This window comes from Platichthys flesus, chromosome 4, assembly GCF_949316205.1.
Source record: "Platichthys flesus chromosome 4, fPlaFle2.1, whole genome shotgun sequence".
NCBI lineage: Eukaryota > Metazoa > Chordata > Actinopteri > Pleuronectiformes > Pleuronectidae > Platichthys > Platichthys flesus.
Window position 1 is genome coordinate 23,607,410 of NC_084948.1, and position 16,966 is coordinate 23,624,375.

Genomic DNA, 16,966 nt, shown 5'->3' on the forward strand with positions numbered 1-16,966 from the left:
GTTCAGCACAACTACATAGATCACCTTCAAAAGGTCATATCTCACCCAAAACAGTTAACTCAAGTTTCAAAACCAAATCATTTTCTCATATAAATAGTCAGTGCCCCAAAATGATAATTTCCTTCTTGATTGCTGTGGCTCATCTCTCAGAAAAAGCAGGACATTCTCAAAGCTTTAAATACATTTGCCAAAATAACATAGATGGTTCAGCAAATCTCCATAGCACACCTGCAAAAGGTCATATCTCTCCCAAAACAGACAACTCATCAGTCAAAACTAAATCCTTTTCTCATACAAATAGTCAGTGCCCCCAAAATGAAAAGTCCCTTTGGCACTGTTTAAACACTACAGGTCAAAATGTTTAGATGTTTTGTCAGTATGGCAGTGGACCATAGAAATATCCCTCATGTGCACATTTCAATCTTGGCTCAGTCCTTGAATGGTCACTGAATGGTTACAGTAGATGTTTTCTTTCCAGAATATTATGTGTATCAAACTGAAAAAAGATTTATTCAAGGATTCACATAAAATATGTTTATTGAACTCATACTGCCATGGAAATTGTTGCACCTGAAAATTTAGCCAATGGTCAAAGATATCTTTATTACAGTATATACCATGATGTTTTTCATGGTATTATGTGCCTGTACGATTTTGACAGTGGAGTGAACTATTGTGCAGGTGATGATGTACACAATGAAATTATGCCAACATGTTCTGCAGAGAACGACCACTTGACTGAGAAGCGACAGTCAGTTTTGACCAGCAATATATATTCAATTGGTAATTGGGCTAAATGAAGGCAATTGTACCTAACCGTTTGCAAAGGTGTGCTAAATCATTTGAAATTTGTGCAAGCTGTTGGAAATTGTACTTGTCATTGCAAGGATGTGCTAATACAATTGCAATTTGATTAAAGGAATGAGATATTCCAATCTGTTGTGAACAAGTGCCCAGTGGTTTGGAGGTTTGCACGGGTTGTTTTGAGAATGTCATTTCTGTTTCGTGAAATGAGCCAAAGCAATGGAGAAAAACTGTAAGGGGAATGGGACAATAAAGAATACGGAACCGAAGTTCAGCAGATACAAGTTTCCGCCCGGACGACATTTCCGTCGCGCAGCTGTCTGTTTACACCGCAACGTGGGTCATTCTGACAGAAGTTTCGAGGCAGATGAGTGAAGATAAAATATAAAACCTTCATTTTGTTTCCCTACCTGGTAAAAATGGGTCTAAAGCGCCAAAGTGAAGACTCTCCGGAGTCGAACCCTCCGGCTAAGAAGGAGAAAGTCCCGGAATTTAACGGAACTGTGTTTAAAGCCATGCTGAAGGAAGCTACCACCGCTAAGAAGGGTGAGTGGATGTAAACATGGTGTTTTTATGCGTTCGAGCCCCATCTCTCCTTCATGCATGCTTCTACCTCCATGTGTCCATCTCCTGCAGGACTGGAGACGTTCATCTCCATCGCCAAGAGGCTGCCGTCCTCAGACCTGTACGATGTGGTGGAAGGGTACATTAAGATCTCCATGGAGTGTGCAGAGATATTCAAGCTGCTGGAGGGAGAGAAGCACGAGGAGGCGGAGGTAAACTGAAGTGCTACTGAGTGTGAGACTGCCTGAGTGTTTTGAAATGAATGTCTGATCCTGTGGTTGTGTCCAGTTGATGCTGATCTTCGAGAGTCTGGAGATGATCCTGCTGAGGACAGCCAGCGACCTGTCCCACTTCAACATGGTCGGCAGCGCCATCGTGAAAAAGACAGTTTCCAGCCACATAAAGCTTGTGCAGGGATCTCTGCACTCAGCGAATCACAGGTCGGTTTGAAGACATCCGTACAGCAGGGGCGGATCTAGGAACTGTTGAGGGGGCCACAATTTACACTGAGGGGCCAATTAAATGTCCAAGATCCATGCACAACTCCTGATTCAGTCAGGTGCATTTTAAAATCATTCCTTTTCTACTATTAGCTATTTAGACTTGAGCATTGAATATCTTTTCTAAATTCATTGACAGGCTCACTTCAGGGGCCAATCACATTTCACCCGGGGGCCCATGTCCCCTTGGCCTACAGGTATTTTACTGTCCAGCTGATGTTGTGTTGTGTCCCCTGTGCACAGGTTTGTCCGTCACTGCCTCGGCCTCCTGTCCGCCCTGGTGTCTCAAGGCCCAGAAGCCGCCAGAGAAGTCTTCAGTCACATTCACATCAGCAAAGCTCTATCTGGACTGGCAAAGAGACGGGACAAGAAGGTGCAGTCATTGTTTTTGTATCACAGTTGTGCGGTTCTTTATTTCTCTGTGGCTACACACGCCAGAGATGTTCATACGCAGACTTTTCTCTGTTCATTTCTAGGGAAGACCTGATGTCCGCATGGCTTACATCCAGTTTGTTCTCTCTTTTCTGGTGTCTGGAGATAATGTGACAGTTGGACAGATATTAGAGGTCAAAGGTAATTATGATTGAGATATTGATTTGGAATCAACACGACTAACAATCAAACCTCCAGTGCGCTGATGATTTTCTAATTTGCTGTGTCAGAGCTCCTGCCAGAGATCATGAGTACGGGTCTGAAGGAGGACAGGATGTCTCTCGTGGATCTGATCCTGTCCACACTGAAGACCAGAGTAAGTGTTCAGCAGCACAATCTCTACATTTACAACTCTAGTAGCTACAGATGTGATGGTTATATTTATTGTTGTTTCTCATTCTGCAGGTTTTACAGAACAAGATGTTGAGTAAAACACAGAAAGTGCGTTTTTTCACCGCCGCTGTTTTGGCGAACATCGCTTCTCTGTATAAGTGGAACGGGATTGTTGATGCGACCACTGATGATACCAAAGTAAGATGTTTGCTTATGTTTTTGAGTTCATTTAAATGAAGGCTCTGTCAAATTTTAACTTGTGGGACACATTTTAATTTACTTTTTGAAGGTGGTGGAGAACTCAGAGCATGCTGGGAAATCTGTCATCCGGGATCTGGCTCACAGTTTCCTCGTTGACGTGTGTTGCTCTCGTAAACATGGCATCACCTTTCATGATGCCAGCTTCGGCACCGCTGGCAGGTAGGTGAACTGTAGGATGTTGGGTTTACCTCATCCTCCTCTGAAAACTCCTCATGCTGATGCTGGATTTTCTCTTTCTCTTTCTTTCCAGAGCTGGTAACATCGTGTTACTTCAGTTCCTGGTCGGGCTGAAGCAGGCGACCGAAGATGAACTGGTGGCCGAGCTGGTGGTGAACATACTCAAAGCCAGTCCTGATATTCTGGCCAGATACTTCAAGGAAACTCAGTATTCATACGCACCCCGTCTCAAAAGTGCTTGGCAGGACAATGTCAGGCTCCTGAAAAAGGTAATTTTTTAAGGACTTTGGTCTGCAGGATTACACAAAAACGACTTGAATGGATTTTCAAAAAAACTTGGTGAAAGCATTGGACATGAGCCATGAAAGAACCTTTTACATTTTGGCGTCAACCCAGGATTTCTTTCTCCACCTTCTTTTACAGATTTCACAGAGAATAATTTTTTTATGAAAATAAGCTGGTGTATTCTGGGCACTGATTTAGCAGACTTAATTGTGCTTTAATTGGGGTGTGTTTGGATTTTCCAGCTGTTGCATGTCAACAAATATGGTACAAACCTGCTATTACGACCGATGTGTTAATCCACGTAGTGTGGCCGTAGCTTTATGGCTTGATTGAGTAGATGGAGTTTCGTGGGCCTGGCCTTGAGTAAATGTGCTCAACTGTGTGATTCTATTATTTATCTTGAGACATCTGTGTTAGCAAATACCGTGTTGGCTCATTTTGAAAAAGACAGGAATGCTCCTCTTTTCATTTTCCTGTCAGATCTACCAGGCCCAACCGGAGCTCTCTGCAGTCTTTCAAAGCTCTGAGGTCTTCCCTCTCCCTCGCCTCCTCTCCATGATGATGGTGGTCTCTCTTCCTCCCGTCTGCAACAAGGCCTTCTTCACACAGGGCCTGAGTGTAAGTGACTGAGCCCTCATCAAATGAATCCTTTAATACAGTCAACAATGGATCGAAAACTTTTTTAAATGTATAGTAACCTGGATGTGTTTCCCTCTTGTATCCGACAGTTCAACAACACAGGAGTGCAGCTCACAACTCTGTCCATGACGAACTTCTTCTTGAAAAGAGCCAGTAAGAACATCGAGTACCTGTTGGAGGTGCACAGCTCTGATGTTTACACTGCTGACATGATGGTGGACTTGGTGGAACAGTACAGGGAGACTCTCAGCAAGGTAAGCTCGGGGAAAGTGCCGCCATTAAACACACAACAAATAGTAATGATGTTGCATTCAACACCTCACTGTTTTTGTTCTCTGCTCCAGATTTTGCCTGATATGACGAGCATCGTTGCAAAGTGGCAGTCGCTCAGCAAGAAGGAAAAGACGGAGGGCGAAGACAAAAAGACCAAAACAGAAGGAAGCTCTGAAAAGACGGATAATAAAAAGGAAGAACCTGGTAAATAACATGATCAGTGCATGAATATTGTTTATTGCCATGAGTCTTCCATTTCGTTGCCTCTGTAACTGTACTCTGTGTAATGACAATAAAATTGAATCCAAATCCAATCCAATCTTGTTAAACAAAGGAATTTGACGGACTTGTGTATTTTATGTTGCAGTTGCGGAGACAGCTGAGGTCATCATGCTCAAGGCTCTGATCCTTCAGGTCATTTGTCTTTACCAGAGAGTGGTGCCACATCTGGTCAACCAGTGCAAATTTGACTTCAGCAAGCTCTTTAAAGGTGACGTTATAGTTTTGAGAGGATGAAACTTTAAATATTGTCATGATCTTTAGCGATCAAATCTAAATGATTGTCCTTACCCCTCTAGGCATCGTGTCAGAGAAAGGAATGAGACAAGAAGTCCCTCCAGTGCTGCAGTATCAGATACTGCAGTTGGCCCTTGATCTCCCTGCGAGCAAGTTCTCCTGGTTCCGGATACAGGTGAAGTCCTTTTTATATAATTTATTGTTGTTTAGAATGTTTGCTTTGTAATCAGTGTTGTTTATAATGTGATCTGCATGTTTGTTTGTTTTTCAGGACGCTGCAGATACTGAGTCTCCGTCTGCAGAGAAGTCGGTGCTGTATCTGCTTCTCCAGATGTTTGTCAGCAGCAGCAGCAGCCACCTGAAGACCTCCACACGCATGCTGGTTCTCAAAGTGAGAAACATTTCCCCTTCGTATCGTCATTTGCTCTCAGTTTGCACAAAAGTCGCCAAATTTTACTTTTAACTTCACATCAAATTTACCAACTTGACTTGATTATTAATATTTAACCCAATTTAGAGTGGAATTTATCTCAAAATGAGAGAGTAGCAAGAACTAAAATACCCTTTTTAAATGAATCACCAGAGTTTGAGGTATTTATTATTAAATATTAACAGAATAGTTTCTAGAGAACATGTGAGCCATTCCTATGCTACTCTGGAAGATTGTTCAGTCCATACATTTAAGAAAATAACTTTGTCCTGAAGCAAAATATAACTGCTGTGAAACTGCATATTTCTAAGGATGATAAAGTGAGAGCAGCTTAGGACATTTTATCTCTGTTAATATTTAACTGTCCAAGTTTCACACTTGACTTTGCCAGACTCTTCCCGACAGTATTGCTGAATCACAGCTTCAGGGATCATGAACAGCTGTTCTGTATTTCCTGCCTCGTATTCAGGTGCTGAAGGACAGTGGCGTGTTCGAGTACAACTGGACTGAGCTCAATCTCTGGCTCGATCAGCTGACCAGAGTCGAGCCAAAGCACCAAGAGACTGTCATCCTGTTCTTGGAGAGGGTGAGTTTGTTTAAATCAACAAAATATGAAATGTTGTATCATAACACCGTAGTTATGATTGATCCTAAACTCCTGGTCTCTTTCTCTAGGTGCTGGTGAAACTTGTGTGCAGCTCCTACACTTACACAGATAAGGTTGCCAGTCTGGTGCAGGAGGCAGCTTACCTGCAGGCTAACCTGAGTAACCAGGAGGGGGACGCTGCCAGTATCCCCATCTCTCACATCGATGGTGAGCATTTAAATATGAACTCTAATCAAAGCAGATTTTCCTCTAACAATAAGCTTCGTTTCTGGAACGTGTTTGATGTTATGTATACATGTTTTGTAGATGTCCTGGACATGCTTGATGTCATTATGGAGGGAAATGACGGTGAGATGGAGGAGTTTGGGCCGTCTCTGAGTGAAGACCTCATTATTCAAACCTTCCCCTTCAGTGTGGTGGTACCTGCTGCCCTGGAGGCCCGGAACAAACTGCCAGAAAACAAAGGTAAACCATAGATTTGGACAAATGGCTGTGAATTGAAAGGGGAAAAGTGGAGCAATTTGTTTTGTAGCAGAAATGGTAAAAGATGAGTTTTGTGTTAATGCACACCTTCATTTTCTTTTACATCCTTTCTTTCCTCAGGTGTTGTGCATGAGTACCTGTCCGCTGTGCTCACTGACGTGCTGCACTGTCAGCGAGAGCCGCTGCCCCTCTGCCTGGCTCTGCTGCAGTATGACAAAGAGCTCGTAGCCTCCAACCCGTCGGCTTCTCCTCATCGTGCCGTCATAGACCTTCATCAGTATTACTCCAAGTGGCTGCCACAACAGAGCCAGGAGGACCTGGTCAGTTTTTAGTAACACCAAGACAGTTTAACTGAAGGAGGGATGTAATTTCTTTTAGTAGAAAAACTATATTTCTCTCTTCCTTTGCAGTTCAAGTCTTCTGAAGGCCTTTCAGAGGAATCGGCCACTTCCAGTTCATACACTGCACTAATGAAAGCTGCGTATAGCCAGGGACCGAGCACCCTGCTTGAAGAAACCTTCAGGAAGAACATGGAAGAAACTGTAGCCCTCATGTCGATGGATGAGTTCCAAGTAGCAATCAAGCAGATCCTACTCTACATCAAATCAACAGTGGAAAACTTTGGCACGGTAAGAGAGAGCACAAGACGAGGTCGCTTTTCAATGCATTTCCAAGTTTAAAAATATCCACAGCACATCGTGTTTCTTCGCCGCAGTTCTCCAAAGACACGGGCGCTGCCCTTTTGACGACCGTGATGGGACAACTCCAGGGTTTGGTGATGAAGCTCCAAGGCTTTGAGGAGAACATGGAAATGGAGCCAGCAGCAGCGGAGAACCTCCAAGAAGGATCAGAGCTTTTCCTGGAACTCAACCAGTCCCCCGCAGTAGAAGCCAATAAAGAGCAGGTTAGACAAAGTTCAGCTTTTGTTCTTGACTTTATGTGAAATCAGTTCTGCTGACACCATGACAAATATCATTACATTCATTTCTATTTTTAGATTAAGTATATCTAATATGGCCTCCTTTCCTTTTTAGATGCTTGTTTCGGTTCTTGGCTCGATCTTCAAGCAACCGTGTTTGGAGCAGTGGTTTCTGGCTCTGGAGTCTTCTGCTTTGCCTCCAAACACTCTGAACCCTGTCCGACTGAAGCATCTGTGTGCTCATCTGACCGATAACACTCTGGCCCTGCTGAAGACCAGCGCCCCCGTTCTTCGTGACCTGAGTCAACTGGAGCTCCTACACAACTACATGGGGGCGGTAGAGAGATCTGTTCTCAAGGAGTTAACTGAGAAGGGCTCTCAGGCTGCCAAGAAACAGTCCCGAAGTTTTCATGCCCTCCTGTCTCTGCACAGCTACATGGACCCTTCGAATCTGAGGGAGGTGGTGTACAAGCTGCTGCTCCTCCCTCAGGAGAGCCTCATCTCTCCCGGCACTAAGGGCACACCAGCCAAGCTGAGTGTCTACGGTAATGCAGCACTGCAGATCCTCACAGAGAGTAAATCCAACACCACCCAGGACCACAGCATCTTTCTGACACAGGCGCACCTGCACGGCCTGAGCACGCTGCTGTTGTCCTGCTCCAGTCCTGCGCTGGAAGAGTTCCTGCATCAGGCTGTGTCCAGCGAGCCCGGCAGTGCCCGCCTCATCCACACTGACGTGCTGCTGCACTGTCTCCAGCAGCCGGCCTCAGACACTCAGGCCATCAGCGCTCTGCTGCTGCAGAACTCCTCCACCCACCGCCTCTGCTTTGAGGTGTGGTGCTTAGAGCCTGCAAACATGAAGCAGCTCTCAGACCAGACAGAAACATTCCTTCCACTGATCAGTACCTACTTACAGGTGGCAAGTAGGGAGGACCCGGCCAGACCCAAAGATGGTTTGTACTAAATCAAGTTCTCCATTGTCTTGAAGCATAAATTAAAAGGGTTTAGTCGCTGTTATCTTGTTCATTAGTTAAAATATGTCCATTATGTGTTTTTATAGTGCAAAAAGAAGTTTTAAATTCCCTAAAGAAAGAACTGCTCCCCAAGTTGACCCAGTGCATTCTGGGAAGCCTGACAGAAGATTCTGGAGCCAAGTTTGTTCAAGCTCTCGCCAGTTTGATCAAACTCTCTGCAAACACCCAGGACATCAGGGATTTGATCAAAGACCTTCCCAATGCTCTTCAGAAAGTGGACAGTTTTGAAAGGTAATATTTAGCTCTTAATATAAAGTCAATTATCACTGTCACGAGTTATTAACTGTTTTCTCTCCCAGATGGCAGCTTGTAGACGTTATCACCGAGAAACTGGCCGATTTCCCAGAAGAACTAGAAACCTGGAGGAAGTCTGTCACAACTGCTGCCGTCAAGTGTCTCACCGGCTCTTATAGTCACTGTAAAGATCAGGCTGCTTCTCCGTCAGAGCAGGAACAGAGCATCCTGGAGCGGCTGCAGAGACTCCTAGTGGGTGAACTCTCCTCCCACATGCTCTTCATTTTCTGGCATCATTTCATGCATTTCATTAATGAGTCTTCTTCACGCAGACTTCAGCCGAAGACATCACTGCAGCTGAATGGAACAGTTTTGTCAAGAATGGACTGAAGTAAGATTTCTGTCGGAATCTGTTTCTCTATTTGATAAAAATTGCTCAAAAGTTTATCAGAAATATTCTTCCTCCCTAGATATCGGTACAGAGATCATCACTTCCTGGACACTTTGAGCGGCCTGTTGAAAGTGATGTATGGCGACAGTGAAGTCCAGAAGGATCTGATACCTTTGTCGACCCTTCACATGATGACCAGCAGCCATTCTCTCTTCCTGCCCACCATGCTCGACTCGGACGAAGAGCCCAGCAAAGGTCAAGCCAAAGGTACCGTACATAAAAATAGACTAAGTTACAAACATGAAGCTCTCGTCCTACACCGCTGATTATACACATGTTCATTTTGTTGTGATTTCAGAAGCGTTAGTGTCTCTTCTTCTCTGTCTGGTGAGGAAATGTCCAACAGTCTGTAACAGCAGTCACTTTGTGTTATTACTGGGAGCATATGGAGCCACGCTGAATACTTCAGGTAAAACAGGAAATCTAAAGACTTTCACGGTCGTTGTGGTTGTTGTTGTTTCTCACATTTTGTTTTGTTGGTGCAGATCAGAAGCTGTTACTGCTTCTTCAGGAATACGAAAGAAACCAAGTCAGTCTGCTGAAGTTTCAGTAAGTCATGTTCATTCTTTTTAATGTTGCATCATAGACCTTAGATAACAATGGGCGACGGGTCTCCACTTGTCACCCACTACTTGTCTGTGTAGTGGGTGAAGCTGCGGTATCGAGGTCCTCCGAATACATTTGTTTGACCAATCACAAGTCGATTATGACGTTTCACCACATTTTTATCGCATCAAATAACTAAAAACAAACCTTTTGTGTTGTGTCCCATCTGCTGACATGGGGAGTATGACCTATACTGCAGCCAGCCACCAGGGGGCGATCAAATGATCCGACTTCCCTTGTGGAGCTGTTGTGCCAGTGATCTTTTTATACAGTCTATATCTCTGCACATGCTCAACAAGTGCGCTTGTTTAATGCAAACACTCACCCTGAGTTTTCGGCTGCAGGTCCTTCCTGTGGGGCGCAGCAGCTGTGGAGCATCACAAGACCAGGACGAGTCTGGGAGCGTCTCTGTGGAAGCAGGCGAGCTCCGACGACCTGCTGGCTCTGCTGAAACCTGAAGGGATGCTCCAGAGTATCGCACAATTTCCACAGCGGCGAAGACTCATCCTACAGGTTGATATCTTAATTCCTATTTACTTTCCTGCCCCATATCTGTAGAAGGACTTACTGTATTTTGATATACCAAATTATCGACATGTTTTGAAAAGTAGTTTTTCTGTTTGGTGAAATACCATTAGTAGTAAGTGAGACAGTGGTTTTGTTATTGGGATGATTTGATCAAAGGCTTGTTTTTCCTTCCTTACAGGAAGGCAGTGAGCTGCTGACCAACAACAACCCAGTGAAGGACCTTGGGAACGTGTATGATCCCTGTTTTCTTCTGCCTCTCTTCAGTACCATACTTCAGCCAGGTGAGGATATTTTACCTCTGTTGTCATTACTCATCATCATCATCATCATCAGTGTAGATCATTAAAGGTTGTATTCTTTATCTTCTCTCTGACAGAATGTGTGGTTGACTGCCTCAAGTTTGTTTCCAGCCATGCTCTGGGATTTACAGTAATGTGTCTGAGTAGCTACGACCCGAAGGTGCGAGCAGCAGCGTACCACGTTCTGAGCTGCTTCTACCAACACCTGGAGGGCGCTCGGTTCAGGGAGAAGGGACAGGTAAAGTCACAGGGAGGTGGGGTGTGAATAAGGCCCCTTTCATTAGTGATCTCAACATCTGTCCTGAGAGATTCAAATACAAGTGGACAGCACTAAGTACGTGTGTCCACGCCTGATATTAGAATCTTGTGATCGGATCTGATTTCCCTGCTCTACATGCAAATACACATATACGTCATTTGTTAGCCAAGAACCTGGGTCAGTGTTTGTGTGAGAAGGAGAGAGAGAGAGAGAGGGGAGAGCAGAGCATACTCCTTTGAAGAAAATTAACCCTTACAATAGAGGTAAACAACATAGAAGCCTCAGAGAGAGACAGATGTGTGGGATCCCTCTCTCAGGACAGACTGAAGTGTTGCAGTGACTGCATCCTCATTGTGTATGTGGTGAATTCACACCTCTCTCAGGACGGATGAGGTGTATGTGAGAGAAGTTGCCTCCAGAATTGTTGACACGGTTTGTTTTTGGTCAAACAGCTTCTGTACTTGATGGACACGGTGAAGAACGGGATTCATAATCCAAATCAAAGACTTCCCTTCGTCATGACCACATACGTCTCTAAAGGAGCTCAGCAGATGCTGAAACCTGGTGTGTATCCATGAGAACTTGAGCTTGTCCCTGTGTCCTTTGACTCCTGATATTTAAGAATGTTTTTTAAATATCCTGCCACTGCTGACTTTTCCTTTGTGTTTCTGTTTTCCCAGAGGACCACATGTACATGGTTTTAAACCGATTCCTCCTGTCCCATCAGAGTTTGGACTTCAGAAGAGTCCCAGAGTTCTTCAAGCTATTCTATGGTTGCGACTTAGAGGTAATGTAGAAAACTCCCAAAATAACGTTTATTCTTTATTTTTCTTGTTCTGTGAAGTCCAGGGAATGAGGAGTGTAAGAATAAAAGATTCAGAAGAAATTCTTTATGATTCTTCACAAAACAGGACCAAGGAAAACCAAAGTAAAAAGTAACAAAGGAAAACCAGCTCAATGAGGCCTCCTACTAAAAGACTACCAGTTTCAGTACGTTGTAGCTCAGGTTGTCACCAGGCAGCATGACAACTCCCAGATACAGAAACTGCTATGCTCCAAAGCCACAACAAGAAATGCAGCACTAAGGCCTTAGCATCAGGATGGATGAATTTGACCCTGAACAAATGAAGGACTGTGAAAACAAACCCTCAGTGCATCAACAACTTTCAGCCTTCATCGGTTTGTTTGCTCAGCTCAGACTGATCTTATCTGATTCTGTGAAAGGGGGGTTAGATTTCCGTCTTGTTTTTTTTTTTGTCCCCTAGCACAAGATGGAACGCGAGTGGATCCTGAGCGTGCTGGAGGAAGGGATAAGCGATGGAAACTGCTACGAACTGTGCGAGCAACAAGGCATCTTCAGGAGCATTTTAGGCTTCAGCAGCAGTCCCCTGTGTGATGAGCAGTCACAGGTATGCACTGAGGGACTCACAATGATCCAAAATACACACACTATTGAGAAATCAAGCAGGAAAACAAATGAGGGGAAGGTGCTTGACACTATGAAATACACATCATAAGGAAAACAATTAAATGTGTTTTTATTTTGCATGAATCTCCATTAGGCCCAGGTTATCAGGGTGCTGTGCCAGGCCGCCCGTGTTAACAAAGCAGCTTATAACCTCACCAAAAGCTGTGGACTCCTGACCTGGATGACACAGTTGGTGGAAAAAAGGTAAGGTCCCGTCGTCTTTTTGACACTATCATTCGTATTATTACCATAATCTCTTCATAATCTCTGCATCAAGTCTGTTATCATCATCGTTCCCCTCAGGAATCGAGACTTGCGTCTGCTCAGTGCCGTCGTAGATCTGCTCCACGTGCTGTGGTTTACAAACCTGGGGCAGAAGGAGAAGCGTGTGGATGCAGCTGAAACCTCTGTGTCTGCAGAGGGGAAACCTCCGAGCTCAGTGAAGTGTCTCCCTCTACCCTTCGTCTGTGAATTCCTGTGTGCGACGTTGGCCGTCAGCAGACATCTCAGGTAAAGCCCCCCCCCAAACTGTCAGGGACATTTAAAAGTACCATAAATGTTATTTAAGTTTCATTTTCAGGCAGTTGTTATCAGACGTTGACGTTACACATAGTAAATGTTGTCTCTTGGTCGAGGATGTGAGTGTATGATTGACCTCCTGCTGTCAGGTTGGGGGGTCTGAAGGCTGCTGAGCTCAGCAAGTATCTGGAGACCCTGTGCTCCATACTGAAGCATCGAGGGACAGCTCTCAATGTCAACAAAGAGGCCGAGCGACTCTCCATGCTCCCGCAGCCTCTCTCCTGTGCCGAGGTTCTGACCCTGCTCCTCTGCTGGGCCTCGCTGTCCGGCAACAAGGAACTCTCTTCTCAAATACAAGTCCTGTCTGAAAAGCACAAAGTGAAGGCATTGCTGGGTGAGTGGTTTAAACCCAGAAGCCATCATGGTTGTCTTTCCATACAAGGGGTAGACAAAGTACTGTAAGCACTGAATGGAAACAGAAATGATTACCAAAAAGCTCACCTTAATTCCCACAATGAGTCATATATTATGGCCTGTAATAAAGCCAAGCCCATGTTATTAAGGTTTGCCTTCCTCAAGATCATACTGCGACAACACCAGCTCTAGTCCGGGGTCCTTCAAAAGTCAAATTTTATCATCTGAATCAGAACCTATGAGCACACAGGTCTGAATAATATTTCAAACATTCATGAGAAAAGACAGTAAAGTCCATGGGAAAGAAATTGCCTATTCTCTACCAGGATATGTCACCTTATCTTCAATTACAGGAAAAACTGAGTAATCCCGGGACTCCGATATTCTTTCGTATTTGTCGTACTTGATATGCGTCTTAAATTTAATTCATTATATCCTTGAAGGTTTAAATTTAATATGTCGAAACCTGCAGTAACCCAGCATTAAGTGCTCCAGGGCTTCTGCTCCCTCGCTAACCCCAGAGAGAACAAATCGAAATTAAGCTTCAAAAGTATCACGCTGTTATTTGTCGTCATTACTCGCCAAACTTTTTCCATTACAATCTGGGGAATTTAGAGCTCTAAATCATTCCACTTATCTTTGATGGAATAACCAAACTTTTGTTCATCTTCCTCTTCAGGGATGGGGAGAGATAAGGCCAGGGGTAAAGGCTCCTTTTCCCAGGCCCGCACACAGAAGGAGACCCCGGCTGAAGAAGCTGAAACTGAGGATCCGGGAGAGAGTCCCCTGACAGCTTGTAGACTCAGCCTCAGCAGTATCCTCCTTCACTGGGAGCCCGTGTTTCCTCCCTCTGAGCCGCAGCAGGTTCAGCCAGGAGACAAACTGGATCCCAGTCAGCTGGCCAGGGATGCTGCACACCTGCTCACCAAGTGGTCCCTGAGGTGCTTGGTGGAGGCCACGTATGATGAGAACAGAACAAAGAGCTTCCTGCGCTGGGTTGAAACGGCTTTGATAAAACACAGGGAGATTTTAGATGTCATGCTGCTCGATCCCGGCTTGAAAGCTGACCTGCTGCGACTCTACCACCGGGCCTTTGAAGCTCATTGTGACTCCAGCGATTTGGCAAGAGTGGAAACCTTCCAGCGATTTACCAACATTATGATTTGCTTACTGGAGGCCCAGGGCCACCTTCCAGATCTGCATCAGGCAGTCGTCTCCGCCTGCCGGCCAGAGGCCACTCAAGATTCGGCTAGATGTGGTAAGAGCCTGCCAAACAATACTATACCAGTTTACCAAATTACTTCCACTATATATAACGAAAAGATCTGTGTTGTGTTGACATTCGGGTTCACAGAGATGTACCGAGCAGAATTGCCCAACTTTTTAACAAAGCAGTGTTGAAAATTCAACTTGAGGGGGGCGTTACTTTTGGTAAAATTGAGGGGAAGGCTGGGCTATACTTAGATCTACTAAACAAGGGAAATGCCTTTTCTAAACACGTCTGTTTGGAACGGGCTGTTTGCTTGGACTGTGGTGAGGCTGGTTACAGCTTTCTTCCTAAAACAGTTAAGGTGTCCAGCAGTAATTCAGCTGCGGCGACTTAGGACCAACAAAACCCTTAAGCTGCACCACAGCTGCTGCACAAAGAGCTGTTTACTGGTTTATTTAAGTGCAGCTTGACTCGGTACACAAAACCAAACAGAAACATAATTTGCCATTGACGTTGTCGTGAAGCTGTTGTTGTTGTGATCGAAAACGTCACTTCCGAGTCCCAATCACCGCTGCTACAGAACGCTGGCTATTATTTACTTTGTCAAATTAAGCAGTGGACTGTGAAACTGGTTAAAAACATGGTATTTAATGGGAACGACAATACAAGTTGCAAAGTATACACATTTTTCAGATCAGTTTATTTTGCTTGGTCAAATTTCTACAAATTAGCTAAATTATTAAACGCCATGTGCATCACATTTGCAATATTAAGCATCATTGAAAAAGCCAAAGAACAAATCATGAAGACACATCAAAAGCTGTAGAAGAAGCCTAAGAATCAGTAATGGAGGAGAAACTTGATTTGACTAATACATGTGAGAATGTCGACTTGATTGGAATAATATAGAGACTTGTTTCATGTTTTGGGATTATTAAACCATTTAACTCATGCAAACTAAAACAAATATATATATATATATATATTCACCTTATCTCTGTCACAATAATGACACACTCATAATAACACTGTCGTCTCCCTCAGCATATTGACTTCTGTATAATTATTGTCAGGTAACTAAATGAAGCCTCTTGTCTTCTCCTCTCCAGACGCAGGGCTGCATCTATTGTCGTTGTACATTCATGAGCTGTGGAGCGGCGCCTCTTCAGCCGAGCTCTTCCTGTCTCATGTCAGTTTGGTGACCAAGTGTAAGAGAGGGAAAGAATCCAAACAAGCACAACCAGCCGTCAGAGCCATCTGTGAAGACATCATCAGCTGGAGGAGATAAACACAACTGCGTTCTTTTAAAGACGGCTAATTCAAATAATGTGTGTACTCTTCCTTTTTTTGTTACTGTAAAGAAAGATTTTTGTAAAACCCTCTGTTATCAGATGATTTACAAATGTGATAAACATGTGTTTTTAACAAATTGTCCTTGTGTTACCTATTGTTTATGATCTGTACATAAAGGTTGTTGAGGACATTAAAGAAGGAGATAGTGAAGCTGATTACAATGAATAGCTCTTATTGTCCTTTTTAAAATAAAGGGATCACATGAGTCATGAACACAGGCTGCTGCTTAAGGCACAGGATTATAGTTCTTTATTGCAATGTATAGATATTCAGTGAAATTAAAAAAATAGACAGTTTTCTTGCAGTTGCAAACCCTTTAATCTCAAATGTTCATGACATCCACCTCTACAGCTGCATTATAACCATCATCATTGTGAAATTATGTTCATAAACCTCAATTTCTACGATTTTAGCTCATATCCATAAAAATGCCTTCATTCAGATTCAGCCTCAGCTCATGCGGATGATATTCTGCGGCTTCTATTGACTCTGGATCTGTGACTCCTGCAGAAGGAAACGTTTAAAAGTCAAGATGTGTGGCTCTATTCCTCAGATTTTATTATCCAGTATACATACGTTTTAACTTTACATTTTAACATTTAATATGATGATGAAAGGTGATGCACCACACTTACATTTGTATGTTTCCAGTGCTAGATATTAGATTCAAACAGACAAAGAGGAGTCCCACGAAAGCCGCCAGAAATACCCAAAAAATGATCACAATCGAGTCTGAAAGGGAAGTGGACAATTACAGATACATCCCTGCTGCACAAGAAGAGAAATGCAAATTATAAAACATGAAAACTTACATTTGTTGTATTTCAGCTTGCTCTGATCCACAATCACAGGGTCGAGGTAATCATAATAGTATTCATACTCATAAGAAACAGAGTTGTTGGAGTTCTCTGTTGCAGCCATCTTCTGGGAGGGAGACGATGTCTTGTTCCATAAAGGCAGCAGGGGAAATTTAAATGAAATAACAAAAAACTTGTTTTGTGGAGAAAAAAGAAAGTTGATCTTGAGTATTTCCACAAGAATTAAGAAAAGCTCCTCCAGCTCTCACCTGCATGTGTTCATCTGACTCCAGCTGCTTCCCATCCGCTCAGATGGGCTGACTGTGTTTGAGTGGATGAGGCAGTGAGTGAGAGAACAACCAAGGAAAACAAGGTGGTGCTCAGAGTATCCTGTTATGAGTGGGTCTGATGAGACACCTTATATTCCAAGAAGACATTTGTACTTTAACCCAGCTTTAACCCAAACCTCTTCCCCAGTGCTGCTGCTTCTAAATAGAGGTACACACAGAGTCCGCTCTATCTCCCTCTGTGTCCCAGATATTCCTTGATTTCTGAATGTCGTCTTGGACAT

The 16,966-nt window shown here is 43.9% G+C and overlaps 1 protein-coding gene across 1 annotated transcript; it reads left to right on the forward strand.

The window, feature by feature from the left end:
* Positions 1–1,124: 1,124 nt before the first annotated feature.
* On the forward strand, positions 1,125–15,894 carry urb1 (URB1 ribosome biogenesis homolog). The gene is made up of 39 exons (XM_062385437.1): positions 1,125–1,350; positions 1,441–1,580; positions 1,657–1,808; positions 2,112–2,241; positions 2,345–2,441; positions 2,531–2,616; positions 2,706–2,831; positions 2,923–3,053; positions 3,145–3,340; positions 3,837–3,974; positions 4,085–4,249; positions 4,340–4,472; positions 4,636–4,758; positions 4,847–4,959; positions 5,056–5,175; positions 5,684–5,800; positions 5,890–6,028; positions 6,128–6,286; positions 6,425–6,624; positions 6,715–6,933; positions 7,020–7,208; positions 7,339–8,176; positions 8,284–8,488; positions 8,557–8,743; positions 8,824–8,882; positions 8,962–9,149; positions 9,241–9,351; positions 9,428–9,491; positions 9,893–10,061; positions 10,255–10,357; positions 10,453–10,613; positions 11,087–11,198; positions 11,315–11,421; positions 11,900–12,043; positions 12,197–12,306; positions 12,406–12,612; positions 12,771–13,015; positions 13,715–14,293; positions 15,355–15,894. Exons 1-39 carry the CDS (start codon positions 1,224–1,226, stop codon positions 15,531–15,533), a joined length of 6,768 nt encoding a protein of 2,255 aa, XP_062241421.1. The 5' UTR covers positions 1,125–1,223; the 3' UTR covers positions 15,534–15,894.
* Positions 15,895–16,966: the final 1,072 nt, after the last annotated feature.